Source organism: Myotis lucifugus, unplaced genomic scaffold (assembly GCF_000147115.1).
Source record: "Myotis lucifugus unplaced genomic scaffold, Myoluc2.0 scaffold_0, whole genome shotgun sequence".
In the NCBI taxonomy this organism is placed as follows: Eukaryota; Metazoa; Chordata; class Mammalia; order Chiroptera; family Vespertilionidae; genus Myotis; species Myotis lucifugus.
This window is the reverse complement of record NW_005871048.1, coordinates 2,755,807-2,779,793: the sequence shown is the minus strand read 5'-3', so window position 1 is coordinate 2,779,793 and position 23,987 is coordinate 2,755,807. Positions and strand designations below refer to the sequence as shown.

At 42.2% G+C, this 23,987-nt stretch overlaps 1 protein-coding gene across 1 annotated transcript; it reads left to right on the top strand.

Annotated features, from left to right (window-relative positions):
* Positions 1-972: 972 nt before the first annotated feature.
* Positions 973-10,677, top strand: CTXN3 (cortexin 3). Its single transcript, XM_006081070.3, has 2 exons — positions 973-1,278; positions 9,456-10,677. Exon 2 carries the CDS (start codon positions 9,555-9,557, stop codon positions 9,798-9,800), a length of 246 nt encoding a protein of 81 aa, XP_006081132.1. The 5' UTR covers positions 973-1,278; positions 9,456-9,554; the 3' UTR covers positions 9,801-10,677.
* The last annotated feature ends 13,310 nt before the right edge of the window (positions 10,678-23,987 follow it).

The following is a 23,987-nucleotide window of genomic DNA, read 5'->3' as shown; positions in this document are numbered from 1 at the left end:
TGTAGGATTGTTTTCTGTTGCCAGCACAGGGGGTTTTCCTCTTAGAAAATGAGCTGTGTTCCAGTCCCCTAACGCTGCTGGGCAATGGCCTTCGTCTCACACCAGCTGAAGAGACAGCAGAGCCACGGGCACAGTCGGAGTTAGCTTTAAGTAGCGTGTACCCATCATTTGGTGGGTGGGTGTTGTCGCTAACTACACTTCCACCTCAACAAAGAAAGTGGTGAGTTGCCAAAAAACAAGGATGTCCCAACTTAAGGATTATGCTGAATTCTTTCCAGAGGAGCACTTTTTATAAAAAGATAAATTTTATCCTAAAATATTTTCTAAATTTACTTAGGCACTCTACCCAAGGAAAATAGTTTAAGTATTGCACCATGTAACTACTATCTGCAGAATTGGAACAACTTTCTCTCAACAAAGGTCTATCTTTATTCATCAAGTGGCCTCAGATGGCCTGTGTGGGGTGGGGAACCTCCAAGGTCACAATTATGCAGGTTGAACCAAGGAGACCCTGGACAGGCAGCCTAGAGCCTGGCAAATTTACAAACAGGTGGTGAAAATATGATTTTTTTTTTAATTGTTCTTGTTGCTTCCCATAATTGCTGCTTTTCTGAAAGGTCAGTTTCATTTTCTTTAGGAAAAGGAGACTTTTTTTTCTTCATCTCCCAAATGCTAAGTTGATGCCCTTCCCTAGAAGTCTTCCCATGAATTAAGTTGGCCTGAAGGTCATAAGCCATAATCAATATGGAGGCTGGTGGCTGCAAGGTGCTCACTGACATCCCCAAAGAGGGGCAGTGTCCACAATCGATAGGGAAGAGCAGAACCCTGGTAGATTTATGGCTTCGATTTTGAAAAGGTATGGGAATGCCCTGTGCTGCTCCCCCTCCGCCCCCGTACTCCTTTTGAATGTTAATGCTTTCTTGGGGATGATTTCAGACACACTGCTAGGATACTGCCTTTACTCACTGAAGCAGAATCCTCGGAGGAGTTGCTGAGGCAGAACTGAAATCATGGCTCGCCTCAGAGAAGCAGCCGTGTTGGCCGCTAATGATGCCTCACCCAGAAAGACGATGCTCCTTTAACTCGAGGCTTTTAATGGGAAGTTTCTAAGCCTGAAACAACAGCTTTAGATCTGGGGTGTGCCACCAGCTGCGCGCGGCTCCCACTGTCTCCTGCATTAACACAGCCTGGTCGGGAGAATGGAAACTAAAGAAGCTTGTAACTACCTGTAACTGTTCCACCAGGAAATGGATCAAGTGTTTGTTCAGCCAGACTCAGGTACCTGACCGAAACTGTGTCTGTGACAGGCTAGTTATACGTTTCTCTCTAACTTTACAATTTGTGCATGAGCAATAATTGCATAGATGCCCTTTGGATCTCAGTTCTGAATTCAGAGCTCGCTGTCAGATAAAGTGTAATTAAACAGCTGCTAGGTGAAGTTAATGTGGGGGAGGCGGTGAAATGTCATGATGCCTTTCTTTTTAAAGCATGCTTAAGTTTATAATGCTACTGACACTGGATAAAGGAGCAGTAAAATAGACTTATTTCTCGGTTAAGCTGCAGTAAATTTTATTCTTGAAAGCTACTTGGCCATGACAGTACTTTTTTTCCCTTTTACCTCAAATATCCTGCCTTCCAAAATGTAATAGGGATGTTTTAATTTGTTTACAAAGGATCGCAACTCAACAACTGGTAACGATAGTGCTGACTGTCCCTGGTGTCCCCGGGTGATGAGCAGTGTGCAGCCTTAGCCCTGCGCGTATCAGCAGGCACTCCTTTTCTCTAGGAAACGTAAGGAAAACCGGGCAGCATAGTCATGTTTGTTGCTTGAAGTTAAAAGTTCCAGCTTGCTAAAGGTGCCTTTTGCTACCCCCAGTTACTGACTGAGACTGGGTGGTATTTTCCTGATGTTCTCAGCTAGGCTGCAGGCTTGCCCTTCTGTCCCTTTAAGACTCTTCAAGCAGATGTTAGGAAGAAGAGGAAGCTAGGGAAGAAGTAAAGCTGAGGTTTGGGCTCAGGCTGAAGAGAAAGGTCTCCAGCTGACTCAGAGCTGACAAGCCCGGGACCGGCAGGGTCCACTCCTGAACCCAAGCCGACCTGTCTGCAGGCTGACTTTGCAGAGACAGACGGCCCGGCCAGAGGGACCAGACCTCCCCATGCAGCAGTGGGGGCTGGCAACAGTTCCGAAACTGCCTGTTGACATTTGTAGCTGTCCACATTCACATGTCTTTAAAATCAGCGTTTATGGGCTTCCTAGTAGCCTTGGGTCTATTATCTGAGTGTGTAAAATAATATTTACTCTTAGCCGTCCTGTGAATTCCAAAAAACCAGGGCTATTGTACTGCAACAGGGGAGCTGTATTTGGAAAAAGAGGAGTATGGAAGTTGCCATGTATTTATGTGAGTCAAAAAAGGGGGTGGTTAAAATGCATGAAGTACCTGGAAAGAGCCAGGAAATCTTTCCCGGAAGTTCTTGGCTGGTCACCAAGAGGGCCACACATTGTTTGAATTTATAGGAAACATTTTGCAGCTTTGTGTGTATCTCCTGGAATGCAAGTTACTGTTCACGGGGCTCACACACAGAATTTCTGCAAGAGTCATAGATATCTACAAGATTCATTTGCTTATAAGTGATTTGGTTGCTTAGATGATGAGGTGGGTTTTGTGGAGACCTCACAACTGTGGGGAAAGAGGTACAATAGCCATGACTGGGATGTTCACATGTCTTGTGGGAGGGTGGGGAGTGGAGGGGGTGGACCTCCTGAGGCGCCAGTTATGTAAACGGCCATGCAGCCAAGGCTTCTTTTAGCTCTGAAAGTAGAGAATAATTCTATTGAGCATCAGTCTCAGGACATGTATTATTTTAATCACTGAAAGCCACGTTAACATTTCAACAGTGAGCTTCAGAACTGTGGCAGAACAATGCCGCACTTTGAGTAAGGCTGTCTGCCAGTTGCTGCAGATTCAGTCCTGCTCACCTCCTCAGTTCCCTTCCCGTGGCAGCCCAAGCCTGGGCTCGCTAGTCTGCTGGGTAAATATAAATAGGGCACACAGGGTGTCTTTGCAGGACAAAGCGTCCTGTCTGACACATGTGGAAGTAAACTGGACAAGCCTGCGAGTGTTCTTGCTCAATGGACGAACTGTTTTTACACCTACTTTTGAAAACGTGTCAAGTCACATAACTAGGTTTCTGGCCTAGAAGTTTTAAAAAAGCAGGAACAGCAATTATGTGGTTGAGGAGTACTTAAATACAGACAGCGTATCTTAACTGCACCCTGCATGCCAGCAGCGGCCGAGAGATGACGACTTTCTATTCGCTCCAACGTACCAGAGAGAAACTTGAGATCCAGCATCCTTAGGGGATGCTGCTCTCTTGGTAACGGATGTTTCTTTATTTGGGGCAATTTACTTAGAATCTCTCTTGCTTTGTGTGCTTACTTGCATAACAGAAGTCAGAAATAAATCTTGTTTTGCACAAAAATGGCCTAAAGAGAATACACTCATTTGTCTTCGCCTGTTTACTGACCACTCACTATGCCAGGCAGGACTGCACATGCGCTGCATCTGCCGCAACTGTTATTGCAGCCGACCGCAGGAGGGTGGGCACTCGGCCGATGACCACAAAAGTGAGACGGCGGAATGAAATGCCAGCGTGTTTGCCAAATGCACTTAACGATCCTACTGCTGTCACTTCAAAAATGAAAAGAAACATGTCATTGCTTTAAGGATATATTTTCTTCAGATCAAATGTTTCCTTACTGTGACATTGTTTCATGAGATGCTAGTGAAATGAAATGGCCAAAGGAAGGACCCAAGCTTGAGAAGGTACACGTTGACATTTATAGTTTCCATGCAAGACATTTGCACTCAGGATATTTTAAATGGCTGCCCTTCCAGACCAGAGAAGCAGATCAGGGTAGAAAGAGCTAACCCCTTTCATAGAGGGAACCTGCTTATCTCCACTTGATTTTTATATGCTGGACCCCACCGATCAGCATTGAGGCCAAGGAAGATTTAAAGGGCCGAATAACTGCTTTTCAAATCATGAGATCTGTGACTATTAAAGGGCCATTGTGACTCAGACTATCTGTGATTCTTGGAAACAACCTCTATTTCAAACACAGTGGTCTGACATCTTATTTTTATCCCCTGTGTGTGTCAGCCGGACCCTGAAGTTTGAATCCAGTTCCCTGGACTGTAAGGGGCTAGAGGTTTGAGTCAGTCTCTATTGAAAGAGGCAAAGATCCCAGAACAGCAAGAATTCCCCAAGGAGCCTGTTGTTGACGAAGGGGAAGGAGATGAACCCCGTGGAGAGGTCCTGTAACAGGTGCTGCGGCAGAGACGCAGGTGAAGTGCTCCCGGAGGCGGAGCAAAAGCACCGTTCCCTTCGGTGAAGGGGCGGATGTAGGTCCCACTGGGGAGGTGGTGTTTGGTGCGGCCCCTGAGGGGAGAGGAGAGGCCCACAGGTGGGAATAGGGCGAGGGGAGCAGCACCACTGGAAGCTCATAGGTGGGAGGCCGGAGGTGCTCCAGCAGCAGCAGGTGCTGGGTGAAGCTGCAGAGCAGGCCTCGTGAGGCTTTCTCCCCAGGTGTCTGCAGATTCAATTACATGTCGGTTTGTTCTTATCAATACGATGGTCATTTCACTCAGAGGCAAATGTGATTTGATGTTGTCTCCCTTTTTTTTTATTGTGAAAATATATTAATATCTTAGAACAATTCTATTGTCAGGATATGACCTGATTTGTGATCCGGAAAACAGCGGTATCAGGTCCAAAAGGGGGTTAATGGGCGGGTTAGGGTCTTGGCCATTGGAGGACAGAGGTTTTCTGACGGGAGGAGAGGTAAGATCTGAGCACAGAAAGATGAATCCTGATGTGGGATGGAGGAAGGATGGGAAGGAGAGAGAGCCTCTTTGCAAATTACCCTGAAGCGCGTGGCTAGTAGTGAGAACGGCTGTGGCTAAGTGGACTGCTCACATGGGTCTTTGTAAGTAATTCAAGGCATTTTTACACTTTGTGAATATCAGGGTCCGAGGAGCCTGACTCGAGAAAAGAGATATATTATAGGATTTTTTTAAAAATGGCATGTTTTAATGAATGTTTCCTTGGTCTGGTATTAAAATTAGACTCCATTTCCCGAGCACACACAAATGGATTAGCAAAGGGAAGGCACGGAGGTACTGCGGGAGGGGGAAGCCAGTCAGGATTGAAGTGCTGCTGCAAGTAACTGCTCCTTCTTATCCTGAAAATAACTGCCTTTGTTATTATTAACGCAAGAGGGTTGTGTCAGAATCTCCGGCAGTAATTTACTCGCCCAGATTTCACTATTTATCTAAAAAAAGATTTCATTATTCCGCTAAAAGCAATTGTGAACATTTCCTAAGAACCGTTTGTACCGAAAAGGGACATTTTAGTCTAAGATGGACATTTTTTAAATGCACGTGTGGTTTTTTTTTTTAATATTTTTGTACTGTGGTTGCATGTAGTTCTTTTTGTGCATCTTATTATATCTGATGATGTTTCCTTTAACTTAAAACATGCTGTTGAACTTTCCAAATTTGTAAATTATTGATTAGCTGATTGTGGGATTTTAAAAGAAAAGCAGGCTCTTCCAAGGATCTCAATCAGAGCTGGGCAAAACTATGAAATAGCTGGCATTTCTTTCCGGATCTCTGTGTCCCCAAGTCCCTTTAAACCATTTCCTATTTTCTCATCTGTGCCCATCATCTCCACTCCCCAGGGCTCTCCTGCTGGGTCTCCTGCTCCCCCCAGTCCTCTCCAGCAGCCTCACTCCCAGCAAGAACTTCCTTCAATCCCCTTTTATCAACCACGTTTCCCCATCCTTCAAGTAGGAACAGTTTTCATAGACAAATGCCTACGGTACTAATGTGTCACTTTCCTTGGTAAACTATTACAATTTAATGTCCTTTAGTGGTTTGACCAAATGAAGTAATTTTAATACGGACATGGGCACCACAGTTTCCTGGGAGGGAAGAGGCTTGCAATGTATAAAGAACTATAGAATCGTCAAAACACATAATCTGGCTGCAAAGAGAGTTAAGCATATCCTTGCATCAGCCTTTTAATCAGAATAAGGCGGTAAAACTGCAAATTAAAACTGATTTTTAAAGCATTCTAATCAGAATCAGATGATGAGGTTATTTGCTGGGGCTTCCTGGGATGGTTGTCCATCACTGAAGACCCCAAATGAATAGGGTATCAGCTCTAAAACCTGAGTTGTGGGGAAAGCCTAGGAAGTATGAGAGGTTGCGATAGGAGAAAAGAATTTGGCATTTGCCTTGTGCTAAGGACAACACTGGGGAAAACTGCACCTGGGTGTCAACATGGCTCTTATCAGGTGGAGGTGCAGGGTGGGGAGGGAGGGCTGAACAAGGTATTGCTATCCTAGTCAGCCAGCCCATGGATAGGGAGTAATTATCACAGGCTCAAAAGGCCCTATACCCCATTCTTTACTTTGAATTCCACAAATCTAGGACTCTATATTGTACATTTATCCAGGGGCGGGGAACGTCCAGCCCGTGGGCCGTATAAGGCCCATGGAATCATTTGGTCTGGCCTTGCCAAGGCAGTAGGGGTGAGTTAATGAAATGTTTGGCCAAATACAGCAGGTTAATTTTCAAGTTGATAATTTTGTATGGCCCGTGAGTGATGTTATAAATATCCAGACGGCCCTTGGCAGAAAAAAGGTTCCCTACCCCGGATGTACACAGTTAATGATCTTAACTTTTTCTATATTTCCTTTTTGGTTTATGTCCTGTTTTCATAAGGGATTTTCTGAAAATGCAAACCTGTATTGGGAATAGACAAAGAAGGACTCTGCCCTCATTTGGGGAAATGGACCTAGACTGGGACCTAGTATGTGGGCGGGAGGGCAGGGGTGGAAGTGTGGGGACCCTCAGGAGGACAGGAAAAGGCAAGAGGGAACATGGCAAGGACATCCACTCTCCTGCCACTACATGGCTTTCTTCTGACCCAGCCCTGGGAAACTTTTGCACTGGGTATGAGTAAACCCAGCCTGGGCACTTTGGAGGGTACAGGTGGCCCCAGCCAGAGCAGTAAGGGGAGCTGCATTGGAAGCTCTGGCCACATTTCCTGCCCCCTCCCCACAGCCCCAGTTACCTAGCGATTAGCACCCAAGCAAACCCAAACCAAGCCCAACCCATGAACATCCTCTATAGTCCTAAGGAGCTTATTTTAAAAAAAATACAGTCAAATTTTATCCCAGTCTTACTTCAAAATAAAAATGAAGCATAAATGAATCCATTGCAACTATTTTGGTCTGAATTTTTTTAAAAAATTCAGTCATGAAACTGCAAAATATTCTTTCCCCCAAACTGGTAACTCCTTCCTCCCACGTACTGCTTGTCATTCCCTTTATAAGCTGGTTTTTAAAACTGTGATTTTATTAACTGTGAAGTGTCAACATTCATGCAAACTGCTGTGATAACCACGGCCATACTCAGTGTGATGATTATAAGTTAGCTGAAGAAATACAGCATTAATGCCTTAGCTCATAATTTCTAGTTTTATTTGGTTGCTTATTTTCATTGAGCATGATTTTTTGAATCCATGTTAATTTTCATACCTGACTACTCTGCTATGTAATTTTTCCAATAGACAGATTTATAAATAAATGTATCATATGATTTTTCTATATAGCAATGTGTAATATAGATGCTCTTCTTTACACGGTTTGAGTTAAATAGATTGAGTTTAATATCTGGAGATTTTAGTGGTCTTTGTGTGCACTTCAATTTGTCTTGAAAGACAAACAGTAATACCCATAATCCTTAATTTTTCCCCACCAGTAAAATGTCCTACTCTTTCTCTCCACCAGATGGTCTTAAACAGTAGGAAGCCACTGTGAGCTTTAACAAGAATGCAGCCAATCAACTCCTTTTTCCTCGCTCAGTTCTCTGAGTGCTTCCCAGGGTCGGGTATTAACCTGGCCTGGGCTTTCTGCAGAGAAAAGCAGGAAGTCTGAGATGCCTCCTTTCTCTCTTGGCTCAGGCAAGAGAAAGTGAAGAAGCACCGCAGCTCTTAGTCATGTCCTAAGTGAAGCGACACTTTGTTGTTCTTCTCTGTGTACTTTTCAAAGGCATTCATCCTCATTATAGCAAGAGGAGATACACAGGCACTTCTTCTTCCATCTTTACAGTTTAGTGACCTCTCCAAGGTCCCACACTTATCCTATATACTAAAAGCGTAATATGCTAATGATATGCTAGAACCACTCAACTGCTCACTATGATGTACACTGACAACCAGGGGGCAGACAGTCCGACAGGTAGGTTAGCTTGCTGCTGGGGTCCGGCCGATCAGGACTGAGTGAGATGGGCCAGACACGCCCTGGAGCCCTCCTGCAGTCCTTTCCCGGCTGGCCAGCCTCCCGTGTCCCTCCCTGGCCCCAATCATGCACCAATGGGATCATATACCCTCTTGCAATCCAGGACCCCTCAGGGGATGTTGGAGAGCAGGTTTTGGCCTGATCCCACAGGCCAGGCTGAGGGACCCCACTGGTGCATGAATTCGTGCACCGGGCCTCTAGTTTAGTAATAAAGTTGAGGCCAGAGGCTAGAGCCCAGGACCTGATGCTCCCTGAGAGAGTTTCTACATTAAGCCCCTTTCCTTTCCTTTCCTTTCCTTTCCTTTCCTTTCCTTTCCTTTCCTTTCCTTTCCTTTCCTTTTCCTTTCTTTTCTTTCCTTTTGTCAACCCTCACCTGAGGATATTTTTTACATTAATTTTTAGAGAGAGTAGAAGGAAGGAAGGGAGGAGAGAGAGAGAGAAAAAAACACACACACACACACATTGATATGAGAGAGACATTAATTGGTTGTCTCCCACACATACCTCAACTGGAGCCAGGGATCAAACCTGCAACCAAGCTGCATCCCCTTGACTGGGAATCAAACCTGCGACCCTTTGGTGCATAGGCTAATGCTCTAACTGCTGAGCCACACTGGCCAGGGCAAGCCCCTTTTCTAGGCTCAGTTTCCTTGCACTGAGGCTATAGAGGTCTCTGCTTTCATGGAGCTTATAGTAGGGTGGCTAATGCATGGTGTTCAATCAATGGTATCATTATAGGGAGGATATACGAATAATATTATTGGAGAGAATCTAGATGAAACTTGGCATGGAGGCTGGGTTTGGATGTCAAGTTGGCAAGCACACCTTGAGGTCCACATTTCTCCTTTTCTGTGCTCTGGTTACCTTCCCTGCCCATCCCTCCTGGCCCCAGGTGGCTCCTCTGGGGACAACGTGGTAATTTCATACAAGAGTAAAATATTTCTCTGCATAATTATAGAGAATTAGGGATCTCCAGGGAAAACGTTTGGAGATTCCTTCTTCTCTCTGAAGAACATGATTGTGAGTCTAGAAATAAAGTTGCTCTTTGTTAGCTATTTCCTTCCCCCCTCTTTCTTTCTTCCTGCAGAGCACTCAGCCTCTCCAAGGTGCAAGCACCATGATCTCAGCAGATTGACGATGGAAGGAGAGGACACTGGGCGATCCTGCGCTCTGGCTTCCCTGGACGATGGATGGAGGACAGCCCGTCCCTTCGCCCCCAGTGCCCTTTGGGAACTCGTTGTCAGATTCTAGCATGTCTCTGGAGCAAAAAACCACGTTTGCTTTTGTGATTTTGCTGTTTATTTTCTTGGGCGTCCTCATCGTCAGGTGCTTCCGGATTCTTCTGGACCCATATCGGAGCATGCCAACCTCGACCTGGGCTGACGGACTTGAAGGCCTGGAGAAAGGGCAGTTTGACCATGCCCTAGCTTAGCAGGGCGGGAGCAGGACCCCCTACTGAGGAGGGGAACTGCTTCATGTCTTGGCAAGGAACGCTCTCTCGTCAGTGTTCTCAACAAATAATCAAGTTTTAGTGACATCTGGTCCTAAGACCACAACCCATTACTCAGTAAACATGCTGTTGGGTTAAGACATTTGAGCATATTGGAAATGGAGACTTATGTTACTAACCCAAGATAGAAAGGTTTCAATTTCTGTGTTTACTCAATGAATGGATGTTGTCAAAGGTGGGATGGTGAAACCAAGAGCATCGATGCTGACATACACTTTGCCATAAGATGAAGCACTATCCAACCTGATCAGAGAATAAAGACTAGAAAGGGTCGGACCCTGAATCTGGTGACAGGGCCAAGAAGAGATTTCCTTGCTTTAATCGTGTCCCTCACATTATTTTATTTTCATGGGAATCTGGGTCCCAGGCAGAGAGTGAGGAAGATTATGCTGAGTGGACCAAAAGCAGGTACTTGTTTTTGCCTAAAGCAAGGAGTATGGGGAGGCCATGGGAGGGCTGAGAAGACATGGTTTCATCCTGGGAAAATAGAGTGAGGATGATATTTTATTTTTAAAATAAAACTGAGTTCAAAGGCTTATAGAGGTTTAAAACTATTTACCAGGCCAGGTACAGTCTATGTATTCATATTAATAACATGTATAGAGGTAGCTATACATAACCTGAATTTACTTTCTTTACACAAACAACTGAAATAATAGGTTAGAAGTGCAGCTTGAAGTTGTGTTTGTGTGTGTGTGTGCTTTTTTTAAATAAAAAGTTAAGTGTTTAGAGGAGGAGACTTTGACAGTCTCAAGAGAACTGTGTGTTTATGACTGAATATAGAAACCAAATAAAACTTTTCAAGGCACAGAAGTGTCTCCTCTTTTATTTCTCTGAGACTACGTGCCTGGAGGCCATGCGGTATATCCTACGCTGAGTGTGTGAGTGTTCTCAGGGCGAGAGAAAGAGCAAAGACCATGAAAGGTCATCTGATTCATCCCTCTGCCCTTTTAGGAAAGGCTCCTACAAATGATCTTGTACCTATAAAACCTACTTAAGCACTATTTAATTCCACCAAAAAGAGAGATGTAAAAACCTCTTATTCTGACTTCCCTTGGTGAGAAAACCCCCTCAGGCTGTATTTAGTCTATGTCTTTTAATTTTCTCCTCAGCTAGCCATCATTTTTTAAATAAAAAAATTTAAAAAGATAATTATGCCTAAAAACACAGCCCTTAGTAAAACTGCTTTCTTGTTTCCTTTCTTTCAAAACATTCTCTGGGGATCCTGCTGCCTAGATTTCTCCCTCCCCATGTCCCCTTGATTTTCTTCCTTTACTTAAATAAAATAGCTTTATTGAAATATAATTTGCATACCATACATTTACCTTTTTAAAGTCTACAATTCAGGCCCTGGCCAGTGTGGCTCAGTTGGGTGGAGCATCATCCCATGTACCAGAAGGTCATGGGTTCATACCTAGTCAGGGCACATACCTAGGTTCCAGGTTGGATCCCTAGTCTAGGCACATATGGGAGATAACCGATGTCTTTCTCTCTCTCTCTCTCTCTCTCTCTCTCTCTCTCTCTCTCTCTCTCCCTCCTTCCCTCCCCCCAATTTTAAAAAATTTACAGTATACAATTCAGGACTTTTAGTATATTCCAGAATTGTGCAATTATCACCACTAATTCCAGAATTCTATATCTACTAGCAGTCACATCCCCCTTTCTCTCAGCCCGTGGCAATCTCTAATCCACTTTTGTCTCCATGGATTTGCCAATTCTCGATATTTCATACAAATGAAGTTGTAGAATATGTGCCCTTTTATGTCTGGTTTCTTTCACTAGCATGTTTTTAAGGTAAGTTCATTTATGTTGTAGCATGCTCAGTATTTCATTCCTCTGTATAGCCAAATAATATTCCATTGTTTGGCTATACCACATTTTGTTTACTCATTGGCTATCCTGTTTATATATTGACTAGTGTAAAGAATGCTGCTATGAACATTTGTGCACAAGTTCCTGTATGGATATGTATTTTCAATTCTCGTGTCTATTCCTAGGAGTGGATTTGCTGGGTGATATGCTAACTCTGTTTAACTTTTTGAAGAACTGTGAGACTATTTCTCAAAGTGGCTGCATCATTTCACATTCCCATCAGGAATGTAGGAGAGTTTTGATTCTTTTCTTATCTCTCTCCAACTACTCAAATTTCTTCTTTTGCTGTAGAATTTATAATTGAACACATTGCTTCAAGAATGAGTCCAATGAAAAAGAGCGAACCACCTTGTGGGTTTCTATGTGCTAAAAGTTCAGTGATGCCTTCCAAGATCCTTTGCTTCTAGATCTAAAGCAAAACCCCGATGCTTATGTGTGGTCATCCTGTGGTTTATTAAGTCACCTGAGTATTTTTGGTGTCTTAATACGTAGTTCCTTAACCCACTAATTATACCGTTTTCTTTTTTTTCTTCAAATGTGCCATGCCACGTATGTCCTTATTAAATTTTTTCTTATTTAATAAGGGTGTAATCAAACCCATTCACGTATTTACTGAGCACCTGCGTTGAGCCTGGCATTTCTAGCACGGAGAGAGAGAAAAAGCAGAGGGTTAGTGCTTGCTCTCGAGTACCTCTCTACCTTGTTGAAGAGCTAAAAGATGAAAGAAGGTATGTGCCTGAATCACTTTTCAAATGATTAAGATGGACCTATGGTTGTCATATCATTAGAATCATCTGGGAATTATATCTATCTCCACAAACTAATTTTTGTTATACAAGTTGTACATTGTCATAGTAAAAAAATGTAGAAATAATATGGAAAAATATCAAGTAAATGGCAACAGTCAACATTCTGCCTCCTTAGGTCACTCCTCAGTTTCTCCTGGGGAGCTTGGTGAAAATGTAGATTACTACAGCCTCCCATCCCTAGAGGTTGATTCTAGTAGAATTAGGTCAGTGAACAAATGCTTTAGGAGCTAGAATATGGGAGAGATAGATGTAGGCTAAGATAGGCAAGGAAATGTTGCGGGAGACTATGGCTTGGCTATGATAGTATATATTTAAGTGTTTGGTATAAAGCTTTATGCCAATGTAAGTTGTCATTATTATGAAAGAAATTATATCTTGACCTCAGAGATGGAGGTGTTTTAGATATGTGCAAAGGAAGAGAGGAGGTAAAACCAAAGAATAAGGAAAAGGAGGTGTAGGTATGGGGCTTACAGCCTAGCTAGAGAACACGGTCGGAGGCGTAGCTGGAGCTCACGTGGGAAGGATCAAGTGGAGCTGAACATCAGAGGGTCCTAAAAGGCAAAATAAAGTGTGGGAGTCACTGTAGATTCATGAGAAAGAACATGACGTGAAGCGTGGTTGTCAATTTCAGTTTCCACCCTTCCTCAGAGCAACATTAGAATCCACGTCTGTAATGGGAACAGACGGAAATAGCCACCTGCCCTCTATGAGGCCTTTGAGCACAGGACTGCCAACAAGTGCCATAGGGCCTCCCACAGCCTGCTCTTCTTTCTTTCCTCCCTTTATTCCCCACTCTATTTTTGTTTTTCCTTCTCAGATTACTGCTCCTTGTTCAACCTCCCTCACTGGGTCTCTGTCTCCACCCCTCCCTTGTCCAGAGCCAGAGGACCATAACAAGTAAGAAAAGGCGTCGGGCTATTCAGAGTAAATTGATCCCTCCTGTGTGAAGTGCTAACACTGTTTTAATTACTCAGGGCTTCTTGGGGTGAACAGAATATTCTGGAAAGGTCACAGAAGCCGTCTCTGTCCTAGCTTTCTGGCTACAGGAGTTACAGTACAGCATTTTGCCTACCTTACGAGATATTTATAACGAGTGCAGCTGCCCTCTACCGTTTATATCTGCATCCCAGGATGAAAAAAAGTACTTTCCCAAGGTTACTCTAGAAGACAGCTGCCTTTTGATTCAGAAAAATGTGGCAAACTCATTCTCAGTCTGAGTCCTGACTGGTTTATGCCCCTAAGAGACCCCAAGTTCTAGGTCAACAGTGCTCCCTCCAAGAGAGCTTTTTAAATACTGAGTAAAGTAAGTCTAACACGGGGTGTGAAGGAGATTAACTTGACTCCTGCTGTTAAACTAATGAACATTCCAAGCCAGATCATTCTCTCACTATTTCTGAGGGTTAAAGCTGAAACAAAATAAGCAACAGTTTTAAGAGGCAGAAGTTAGAGCAGATGCTTATAAATACATAAGAAAAAAATGCATTTGAGCTCCTTTTTTATTAGACTCATTACACCATCTTTTACTGAAACACTGAGGCTTTTATGTTGTAAGTATATTGATAAATTTGATGTGATGAGAAATTTTGCTTGTCCACCATAAATCATTTTTTAAAAACTTTGTAGCTTCAAGATATCGACTTTCAGAATTGACATGTAGAATATACTGAAACACAATTATAAAAAAACAAAAACAACTTTAAGCCCCAAAGTATTGAGTAAATTGTGAGACATGATCCGTGACATCTGAGATGTGTGTCTTCTGAGACAAAATGTGCAAGAGGAGTATCTCAATTATTGATTAATCACAAAGTTGTAGAGTAGGGCCATGATCTCCAGAAAAAGTACCCAAATTACTATATGTGCATATGCAATCTGGGAGCAAGCTGGCCTGTGTCAGAAGAGGTTACTTGAGATGCAAAAGAAGGACATGGTAAACTTTGTATCTACTGTTTCTTAAAAGAATAAATGAATTATTTTCAGATAGATGTCTACCTCTTCAGAAGCAAGGCCTCCCCATCCTACAGGGCCCAACACATCAGCTAGTGTGGGGCCTGTTCCAAAGTTATTTTTTTTTTTGGTAAGAATAGGATTCCCTGTGGGATTTAATATAGAGTGAAAATTTTGTTTCCAGTTTCCTGACATAAATTGCACTCATGTCTTGTTCTAAAGCAGTGGTTCTCAACCTTCTGGCCCTTTAAATACAGTTCCTCATGTTGTGACCCAACCATAAAATTATTTTCGTTGCTACTTCATAACTGTAATGTTGCTACTGTTATGAATCGTCATGTAAATATCTGATATGCAGGATGGTCTTAGGCGATCCCTGTGAAAGGGTCGTTCGACCGCCAAAGAGGTCGCGACCCACAGGTTGAGAACCACTGTAAGCATTATAAGAAACTCTATATCCCTCCATCCCACAGCCTTTCCCAGTATCCTGATGGATGTTCCTATGCTTCAGGATAAGAGAGATTCCTTTTAAACCATCACTTAAAGGGAATTTCCATCCTTATTTTCTCCTAAGCCCTGTTACCTCCCTCCCTAGAGCTCCAAATTTATGGCGGCTTTTAAGAAAAGAAGGTAAGTCTTCCTAGATCCTTTGGAGTTTGAAAAGCTGGAAAGAAACACTGCTGTCATCTATTTCAACCCCCTCACTTTACATATAAAAAATAGAGAAGCAAAAAGGTCAAATGGCATCCCACAGTCTCATCTCCACTTATTTGTTATAGTTGCACCATCTATATATGTGGTGTGCAGTTGTCTTTAAAAGAGCATGAGCAGTTAATAAATCCACGAAGTGAAAAATGTACATTTTCTAATTGACAGGACAGTTATTTTAAAATCCTCTTTCTTTCTTTCTTTCTTTCTTTCTTTCTTTCTTTCTTTCTTTCTTTCTTTCTTTCTCTCTCTCTCTCTCTCTCTCTCTCTCTCTCTCTCTCTCTCTCTGTTGTGTGTGTGTTTTTTTAAGGGGGGGGGTTGACAAATGTGTTTTATTTCTTTAAAAGACTCCTATGAGCAATGTATTTTCTTTTGAGATATTTCCAAACTTTGGTTTAAGTATCTAGATTGCCAGAAGTATTTCCAGGTAAATTATAAAGAATTCCTTAGCAAAGATTTTGTTTCTCAACACCTAGGATAATCCATCTAGAATAAAGCTCCCAACTTTCTTTATTTTCAAATAGAACTTTGAGTTTTTTTCTTTTTTAACTGAAGAGGCCGACAAAGGAGATGACAGCATGAAGTTCATAAAGGCTATGGATGCAGCCCTGTGTCTAGTTTATCAAAGAGATGTCTGGATCCCCTTGGGACACAGATAGAGCATCAGAAGACAGACAGTAAAGTATTTAAAGTTTGAAAGAAGCCTTTTTTTCTCTTCTGTTGTGCATTTTTCCCTAGTTACTTCATTTCTTTCTTTCCTTCTATTTTCTGAGAAGTGGAGTGCTGGAGGAAGCTCAATGTAAAATTAAATGCAGTAGTTCTTTGGCATGCAACTACTTCTTCAAGTCACAACAAATGGCCGCCTGACTTCTTCCTGCACATGTCTAGCTTCTGAAGGAGTCCATCCCATTCTGAGCTTGTTCTGTTTTTTATAAACAATTTCCTTATCTGTGCATCTTTTAGTAATTTTCACCAGTTGGCCATTGTTTTTTTTTTTCTTAAGTAAAAGAGTTCTACTACTCTTTAACGTGACAACCCTTGAGGTCTTTCCTCTTTCTGCAGGTCTTTCCAGCAGAGGCACAGATAGCATTTTGTTCTTTCAAACACATTTGTTTAGAGATAGTATATCCCTTCCCCTAGGGCAGTGGTCGGCAAACTCATTAGTCAACAGAGCCAAATAGCAACAGTACAATGATTGAAATTTCTTTTGAGAGCCAATTCACTGAATACTAACATGAAAGGGACTTGAAGAACTTAGATAATATGCCCCAGATCACATGGCCAGTACCTAAACTATATAGGTAGGTACATTGTTATTAACTTAATTAGGGTACTCCTAAGGCTTAGGAAGAGCCACACTCAAGGGGACAAAGAGCTGCATGTGGCTCCCGAGCCGCAGTTTGCCGACCACTGCCCTAGGGGAAAGATTTGATTGCAGCCTATTAGAAAAGACTAGAGGCCCGGTGCATAAAAATTGTGCACTGGGTGGGTCCCTCAGCCCAGCCTGTGTCCTCTCCCAGTCTGGGACCGCTCGGGGGATGTCCACCTGCTGGCTTACGGCCACTCCCCCTGGGAATCAGGCCTATGCTGGCAGTTAGACATCCCTCTCGCAGTCTGTGACCCCTCACTCCTTACCGCCTGCCTGCAGCGGAGGCAGAAGAAGCTTCCACCACCACTGCTGCTTGCCAGCCATGAGCCTGGCTTCTGGCTAAGCAGTGCTCCCCCATGGGAGTGCACTGACCATCAGGGGGCAGCTCCTGCATTGAGCGTCTGCCTCCTGGTGGTCAGTGTGTGTCATAGTGACTTGTTATTCTGCCATTCAGTTGATTTGCATATTACCCTTTTATTATATAGGATTGGGATTTCCTAAACTCAGGGTTCCTCTCCGCTAACTCAATCAACTGTGTACAAGTGTCATCTGGTCTTTTTTTGTGTTGCCCTGTTAGTATTGGAGCTTAAGTACCTGCCACATATTTGGGTACTGTGATCACTGTAATAAACTGTCCTCTGTTTCTAAGTCTTGTGTCTTCCACCAGCATCCATAAAATGGTGTCAGGCTAACTTGTCAGCTGCAAATGTGGTAAAATCTTAGTTCCTTATAGTTCTTGACAGTTATGATTAATCCCCAGGATAAAAAATTCCAGTTCCTTCAACCATATTTTATATCGTCATAGCTTTTGAATCATCTCTTGTTCTTATCAAACACTCTGGATGCTCTTCAGTTTAACTATGTCCCTACTGCATAGGAAGGAAAATAATAGTCCATATGTGGTCTGACTAAGATGAGTGGAACCAAATGATCATTTATTTTGTTCTGAAAACCACATTTATTTTGTTCTGAAAACCACACTTCAAGATGAAATGCTCTTTTTTACAGCCATATTACTGTTAACTCATATAAAATTCATAGTCAGCCTAAACTCTTGGGCATTTTTACCTGTGCCAAAGTAGAAATTTACCTATGCCAATGTTATGTCAAACACAAATTCCCATCCTATTCTTGTACAGTTTAAAAATTTTGCTCCTAAGTCTAGGAATTTAAAATTTACTGTTCTTAAAATTTCACTGTATTATATTTGTCCCATATTCTAGACTTTTTACGACCTGATTCCCTCATTATCATATTCATTGTGCTCACCATCTTTGCATCATCTATCAGTTTGCTCAGCAAGCCATCTATATATTTATCCACATTAATGGTAAAACTTTGAACATATCAGAGCCAAGGAGAAAGCCCTGAGCCAGGCTGCAGAGATTTCAATGCATTTAAGGAGTCCGTGGCAGCGGTAATTGTAAGCAACTATTCCCCACGGGAAACTCCATGAAGATGTTTCATGGAGATACCACGGAGGGGAAATCCATGAAGCCTGAGGACTCATTGATGCCTTGCAGCAAAGCTTCAGAAGACAGGAAAACCACCCAAATGATGCTTGTGTAACTTTCTGAGCTCCGCTGAAATGGTATGGATCCAAACTGGCAAGTGGGAGTCACACAAATGGCAACGAGGGACTCGATCCACATTTGCTAGAGCTTAAAACTCAAAGGCAGTAAACAGACTTTTGTCCACACCTACCTCTCTGCCCAGCATGTATCTCTGGTTATACATAAGAATAATTATGCAATATCTGCCTGAGGAAAACTTCTGGTGACAGAGATCATCAATCATATACTAATGCACTTGAAAATAGCACGGGGCAGTGGGAGAGCACATGCCGGGACTCTGGCAGTGTGGGTTCATTACCAGTTCTGCAAGGAGCTGCTAGGAGGCTTTTTACAGTCACTTCATTCCTCTGGGCCTCACTTTCTTCACTTGTAAATTGAAATGTTTGGACTAGTTAATCTCCAAATACCCTTTTACTTCCTAAAAAAACCCTTACAGCTAGAAATTTGGGAATCATTCACTGAATACTAACATGAAAGGGACTGGAAGAACTTAGATAATATGCCCCAGATCACATGGCCAGTGTGAGGCAAAGTGAGAATTTGAATTCAGTTTGCCATGAATACTTCTCTATCTACAAAACAGCAGTAGGTAGAAATCAAACCAATAGCAAAGACTCTAGCAATAGATATAAGGGTTTCTAGACATACTAAATTGAATCAACATTCTGCTGAAGTTTTTGTTGTGATCATTGTTATTTTTAAGAAACCACTTGGAAAAGAGGTTTTATGGGCTAAAAAGTAGCCTTTGATAGGGCTGTGAGGTTGACTAGATATACTGAGTTTTATTTTGTTTCAGATACTCAGCTTGCTTACATTTGGCTTCCAACCCTTGCTAATTTTGTGATTATGGCAAAATGAGCTAACTTTTCCATACCTAATTTTTGCATCTGTAAAATGGGCATGATATTAATAGCATCTCCCCTACATGGTTTTTTTTACAAGGACTTAATGAGATGAGAATAGCAACTGAATCACAAGCTTTCAACAAATATTGGCTTAATATTATATTGCAGGAGGGGCCTTTTGAAAATATATTTTTATTGATTTCAGAGAGGAAGGGAGAGGGAGAGAGAGATAGAAACATTAGTGATGGGAGAGAATCATTGGTCGGCTGTCTCCTGCATGTCCCACACTGGGGATCGGGCCTGCAACCTGGGCATGTGTCCTGACCAGGAATTGAACCATGACCTCCTGGTTCATAGGTCAATGCTAAACCACTGAGCCCCGCTGGCCGGGCGGGGAGGGATCTTTTACATGCATACCTCCATGTGATACTAAGTTATTTATTTATTTACTAGAGGCCTGGTGCACAAAATTCGTGCATGGGTGGGGGGTCCCCTCAGCCCAGCCTGCACCCTCTCTAATCCAGGACCCCTTGGACATCCCTCTCACAATCCTGGACCACTGGCTCCTAACTGTTCACCTACCTGCCTGCCTGATTGCCTCTAACTGCACTCCCAGCTGGCCAGGTCACCCTTAACTGCCCCCCCTGCCAGCCTGGTTGCCCCCAACTGTCCCCCTGCCAGCCTGGTTGCCCCTCACTTCCCCCTGCTGGCCTGGTCGCCCCCAACTGCCCTCCCCCTACCAGCCTGGTCACCCCACACTGCCCCCCTTGCCGGCCTGGTTGCCCCACGCAGCCTGCTGTTTGGTCATTTGGTTGCCCCTCACTGCCCCCCTTGCTGGCCTGTCACCCCCCACTGCCCCCCCCCCAACTTCCCCCCCCCCAAGCCTGCTGTTCAATCGTCTTTTGTGTGTCCTTCACTGCCCCCCCGCCCCCCGCCCACTCCCCTCCCACCAGCCTGGTTGCCTCATGCAGCCTGCTGTTCAGTTGACTGGTTGTTTTGGTCATCACGGTCACTGCCTTTTTTATATATAGATTTATTTGTTTATTTATTTATTTCAAATTATAAGAGCAGGTTTACTCAGAAAGTTTCAGAGGCAGTATAAGGGCCCTTGAAGCTTAGAGGAGAGAAAGTCTAAGTTATTTAAAAATGTGCCCCAGATACAAAACACTGCCATTAAAAATTAGACTATTAAAATTGTGCTTCTGTAGTTATTTAAATTGTTTTTTGTTCAATATCAGGATATAATAAGGAAAATGTCCAGCGGAAGTAAAGATTAACTTGAGCTCGGTGGCTAATATAAAAAAGCTCTGTCTTTGGAACTAGTATAGACCTCTAGGCATTGAGAGACAGGTTTCTCTTTTTCATTCCCAGAAGTGCACTTTCATCACACAATTTTTTTTCTTTACATGAGCCAAAATATTTCAAAATATTTGGAAGCAGAAAGAATTCACTCTCAGGTTTCTTGTCATTGCTTTGCTGGTGACCTTGGTAAAGTCAATTGAATTTCTTCATGTTCTCCATAGAATGGAAACAGTAGGACTGCTTAGCAAATAAATCAATGATCTTTTGCATACTTAAAATCCTGATAAAATATTAAATATGAAAGTATAAATATATAAAAATTATTAACTTCTGTTCTTTATTCTTTTTTATGCTTCTAAAAGAAATAAATTAAGCATACATTTTGTTGGTAAAACAAGATACATTGCACGTGTGACAAAATGCTACTTCATAGTCCCCGGGTAACATATTCACGGCTAAAACATTGGAGAATTTTTTGTGGACATTCTCTAGCAGTATCATCCCTGCCTCATTCCAACCCTTGTTGGAGCCTGCTTCCCCTCTAAGATAAGTAGAAGCTGTTGCAGCTATTTTTAGTGTTAAGTTAGTTTTAAATAGAGAAAATATTAATCTTGTAATTACCCTCCTCCTAGAGTTCCAAGACTGAGCTCTCATGAAGGTCACCCTGTTCCTTTGAGTGATCTGTAACTGAAGTTTCAAAGAATACCCAGCTAGTGAGTACAGGAATGAAACCATGTGTTTATTTAAATATCTCACCAAGGAGGGTAAAATATGAGAATGATATGTCCTCTAACTTCTGCAAAGGAATTCTTGGCAATCAATCTCGTTGATGCTTTAGAATTGGATAGCTCTGCTCAGCATGCTGGATAGTTTTCCAGGATATCAGGTTATTGGCCACAGCTTCTGGTGGTGAGGCCTGTGGCGTAAACACCTCTGGGGGGAGATCTACAATTGGTGAGTCCTACAGGACATCACTGGAGGTTGAATGGAGTAACCCCTGTGGTCAACAACCTTCTCCCAGCAACTTTTCTCAAAAATACAACTTCTCCTTTTTGCCTGGGGAAACACCTGCCTATTTTGTTGGATTGTTCTTTCATTACTGAGTCATTCTCTATTTTTGCTTACTTTTTCTGGGTAAAAGAAGTAAAAGTTGCTAAATGCTGCAAAGTATCAATTAATTCATTCATCCACGTACATTATTCAGTGCCTATGGGTATTAGGCATTGAACTAGGCCCTCAGTAGGTTCACAGAAATAAAAAGAGAGAACCTTCTCTTGGGGAGTATAAATTCTCCTTGGGAAGCAGAAAAAGGTTCAGCTTCTGACTATTTACTATTTAAAAACTTTTTGAAGAAGCTAACGTTTTGATAAAATTTTGCTCAAGATGCTCTTTAAGTTTGATTTGTGTTTTCATTTACCTCCTAGAAACAAAATGATTCTCCAATAGTTTTTCAGTAAATATAATTTTAAAGCATTTCATACAATTCATAAAACATGATACATGGGTAAATATTATTGAAGTATGAAAATGTCTTAATTGAGGTCTTTTCTTTTTTTCAACCCTCACCTGAGGATATGTTTTTATTGATTTGAGAGAGAGAGGAAGGGGGAGAGGGAAAGAGAGAGAGAAACATCAATGTGAGAAACATTGACTGGTTAGTTGCTTCCTAAATACACCCCACCTGGTGATTAAACCCTCAATTTAGGTATGTAACCTGACCAGGACTGGAACCGCAACATTTAGTGTACAGGACGATGCTCCAACCAGCTGAGTAACCTGGCCAGGGCTTAAATGAGGTCTTTAGATCCCAGAACTATCCAATGTTTCATTCCTGGAAATGTCTTTTAAGATAAATTTAAAGAAAACCCTTGGATTTAAGCCAAATGAAGAACCACAGTTCTAGGAAGCTAAGTTAAATCAGTGAGATGGTGACAGCAAAGAGTCACCCAGGTTATTCAGAGCCCTTTCCCCCTCAGGAACCAGTGATAAAATCTATATGGGGACGGAGCTGTTATTCAGATCAGCTGGTGTATAAACAGTATCCACAGTGCGTGAAACCCCTGGTTAATCTGAGGATATAAATTAGTTGTAATCATCTTTATTTACCTCATATTTCCTAGCCAGCACACTGACTGAGATATAATGATTATTCATTAATTATTCTTCCCATATCATAAGAGTAAATTTAATGAAGTGCCCGAATATCTTCTGATAAACTTGCATACTCCAGATTTGCAGGTCAAAACGTGGAAGGCCTGTCACTGCCTTTTTCTTTCTTTCTCTTCACCCCCTCTCGTAGGGCCTCTGTGAGAGAATCTTGTTTTTCACATGGGGATTTTCCTTGGGGCTAATTTTCACTTGGGGGTAAGTTTTACTTTCTAACTACACCGTAAGCCCCATGTAAACATTTTAAAATAGAAATAGATTGATGGTTTTGTTTCTTTTAATCCAATCTTATATGAAATTTCTGCTTTTTAAAAGTCACCCCCTCACTCTACTTTGAAGTAGAATTTAGTATAATAAACATTTACTTAATAAGTACACCAGGGCAGAGGAATTGGGGTGATGGATTATCTCATAGTTAAACATCCACTGGCAAAAGCTAACCAACTCTTTTTCAATTTAACTTCACTGAATATTTTTGGCCGGCAGCCTTTCTACACTCAGCTAACTGGCACTCTTCATATTTTAAAGAGACACATGGATTTCCAAACCGAATCTTTAAATCCCTAATAGCTTGGTCTCTGCTATAATTCACTAATTCCTCCTGCTTGTTCTAATGAAGGGAAAGGCATAAAGAGGAGGGATGAAATTATTTTTTTAAATCAATAACAAACCTTGAAATGAATGTGGAGCCCTTTTGTTCAAGGAGATGAAACTGCATTACATTATGGCTTATGCTTTTGTACATTTTCATGCATCCATTTTTCTCATTTGACAGATTTAATAGCCAAGGCTCCGAGTTGCTATGTTGCTTTCCTTTGTTCAATTGTTTACTTGACAAAAATGCATGGAGAGTTTCCCATGTGGAAGGCATTTTATGGGGCAGACATTGTGTCAGATAGCAGCATGGCTTCAATATGTTTAAAATTCAAGAAGGGAGCTAAGGATCACAGCATCCAGCAAGTTACAAGCTGAGTGTGGGCAAAGGATGGGTCTCTGTTAGTTAATCACAACGAGGGAGCTGCCATTTATCTTAGATCTTGAAGAACAGGTGAGACTTCAATATACAAAACCAGAGGAAAGAGGAACAAGGGATGATGTAATGTAAAAGGCACAGGACTGGGAAGTGGCAGATCTGGGTCCTGGCCACTGTGAGAAATTCACTTCATGAGCTCCAGGGCCTCAGGGTCTTCATTTGTAAAATGAGGAATTGGGTTAGATGAGCTCCAACTTCCTTCCAAACTCTACCATTTTATGGCCTTGAATGGTCTGGAAGGAGCAGTCATCAAGATGAGCTGGTAAAAGAAAAAGTGGTAGGTTTTGGTCTTGGAAATCAAACTGAGTCAATTACCTTGAACATAATAATAAGAGAGTCTAATATTAAAATGGTATTAGATTTTAGTTTGGAAGAACAAGAACTTTTGAGTCTTCCCCACCCATCATTGGGCATTCAAAAAATACTACTGAATGGCCAGATACTTGCATGAAGTTTTGTCACTCTTGCCTTTGTACTCCAGTTG

Excerpts from the sequence above, each read along its gene's own strand:
- CTXN3 (XM_006081070.3), top strand. The coding sequence starts at position 9,555 with ATGGATGGAGGACAGCCCGTCCCTTCGCCCCCAGTGCCCTTTGGGAAC.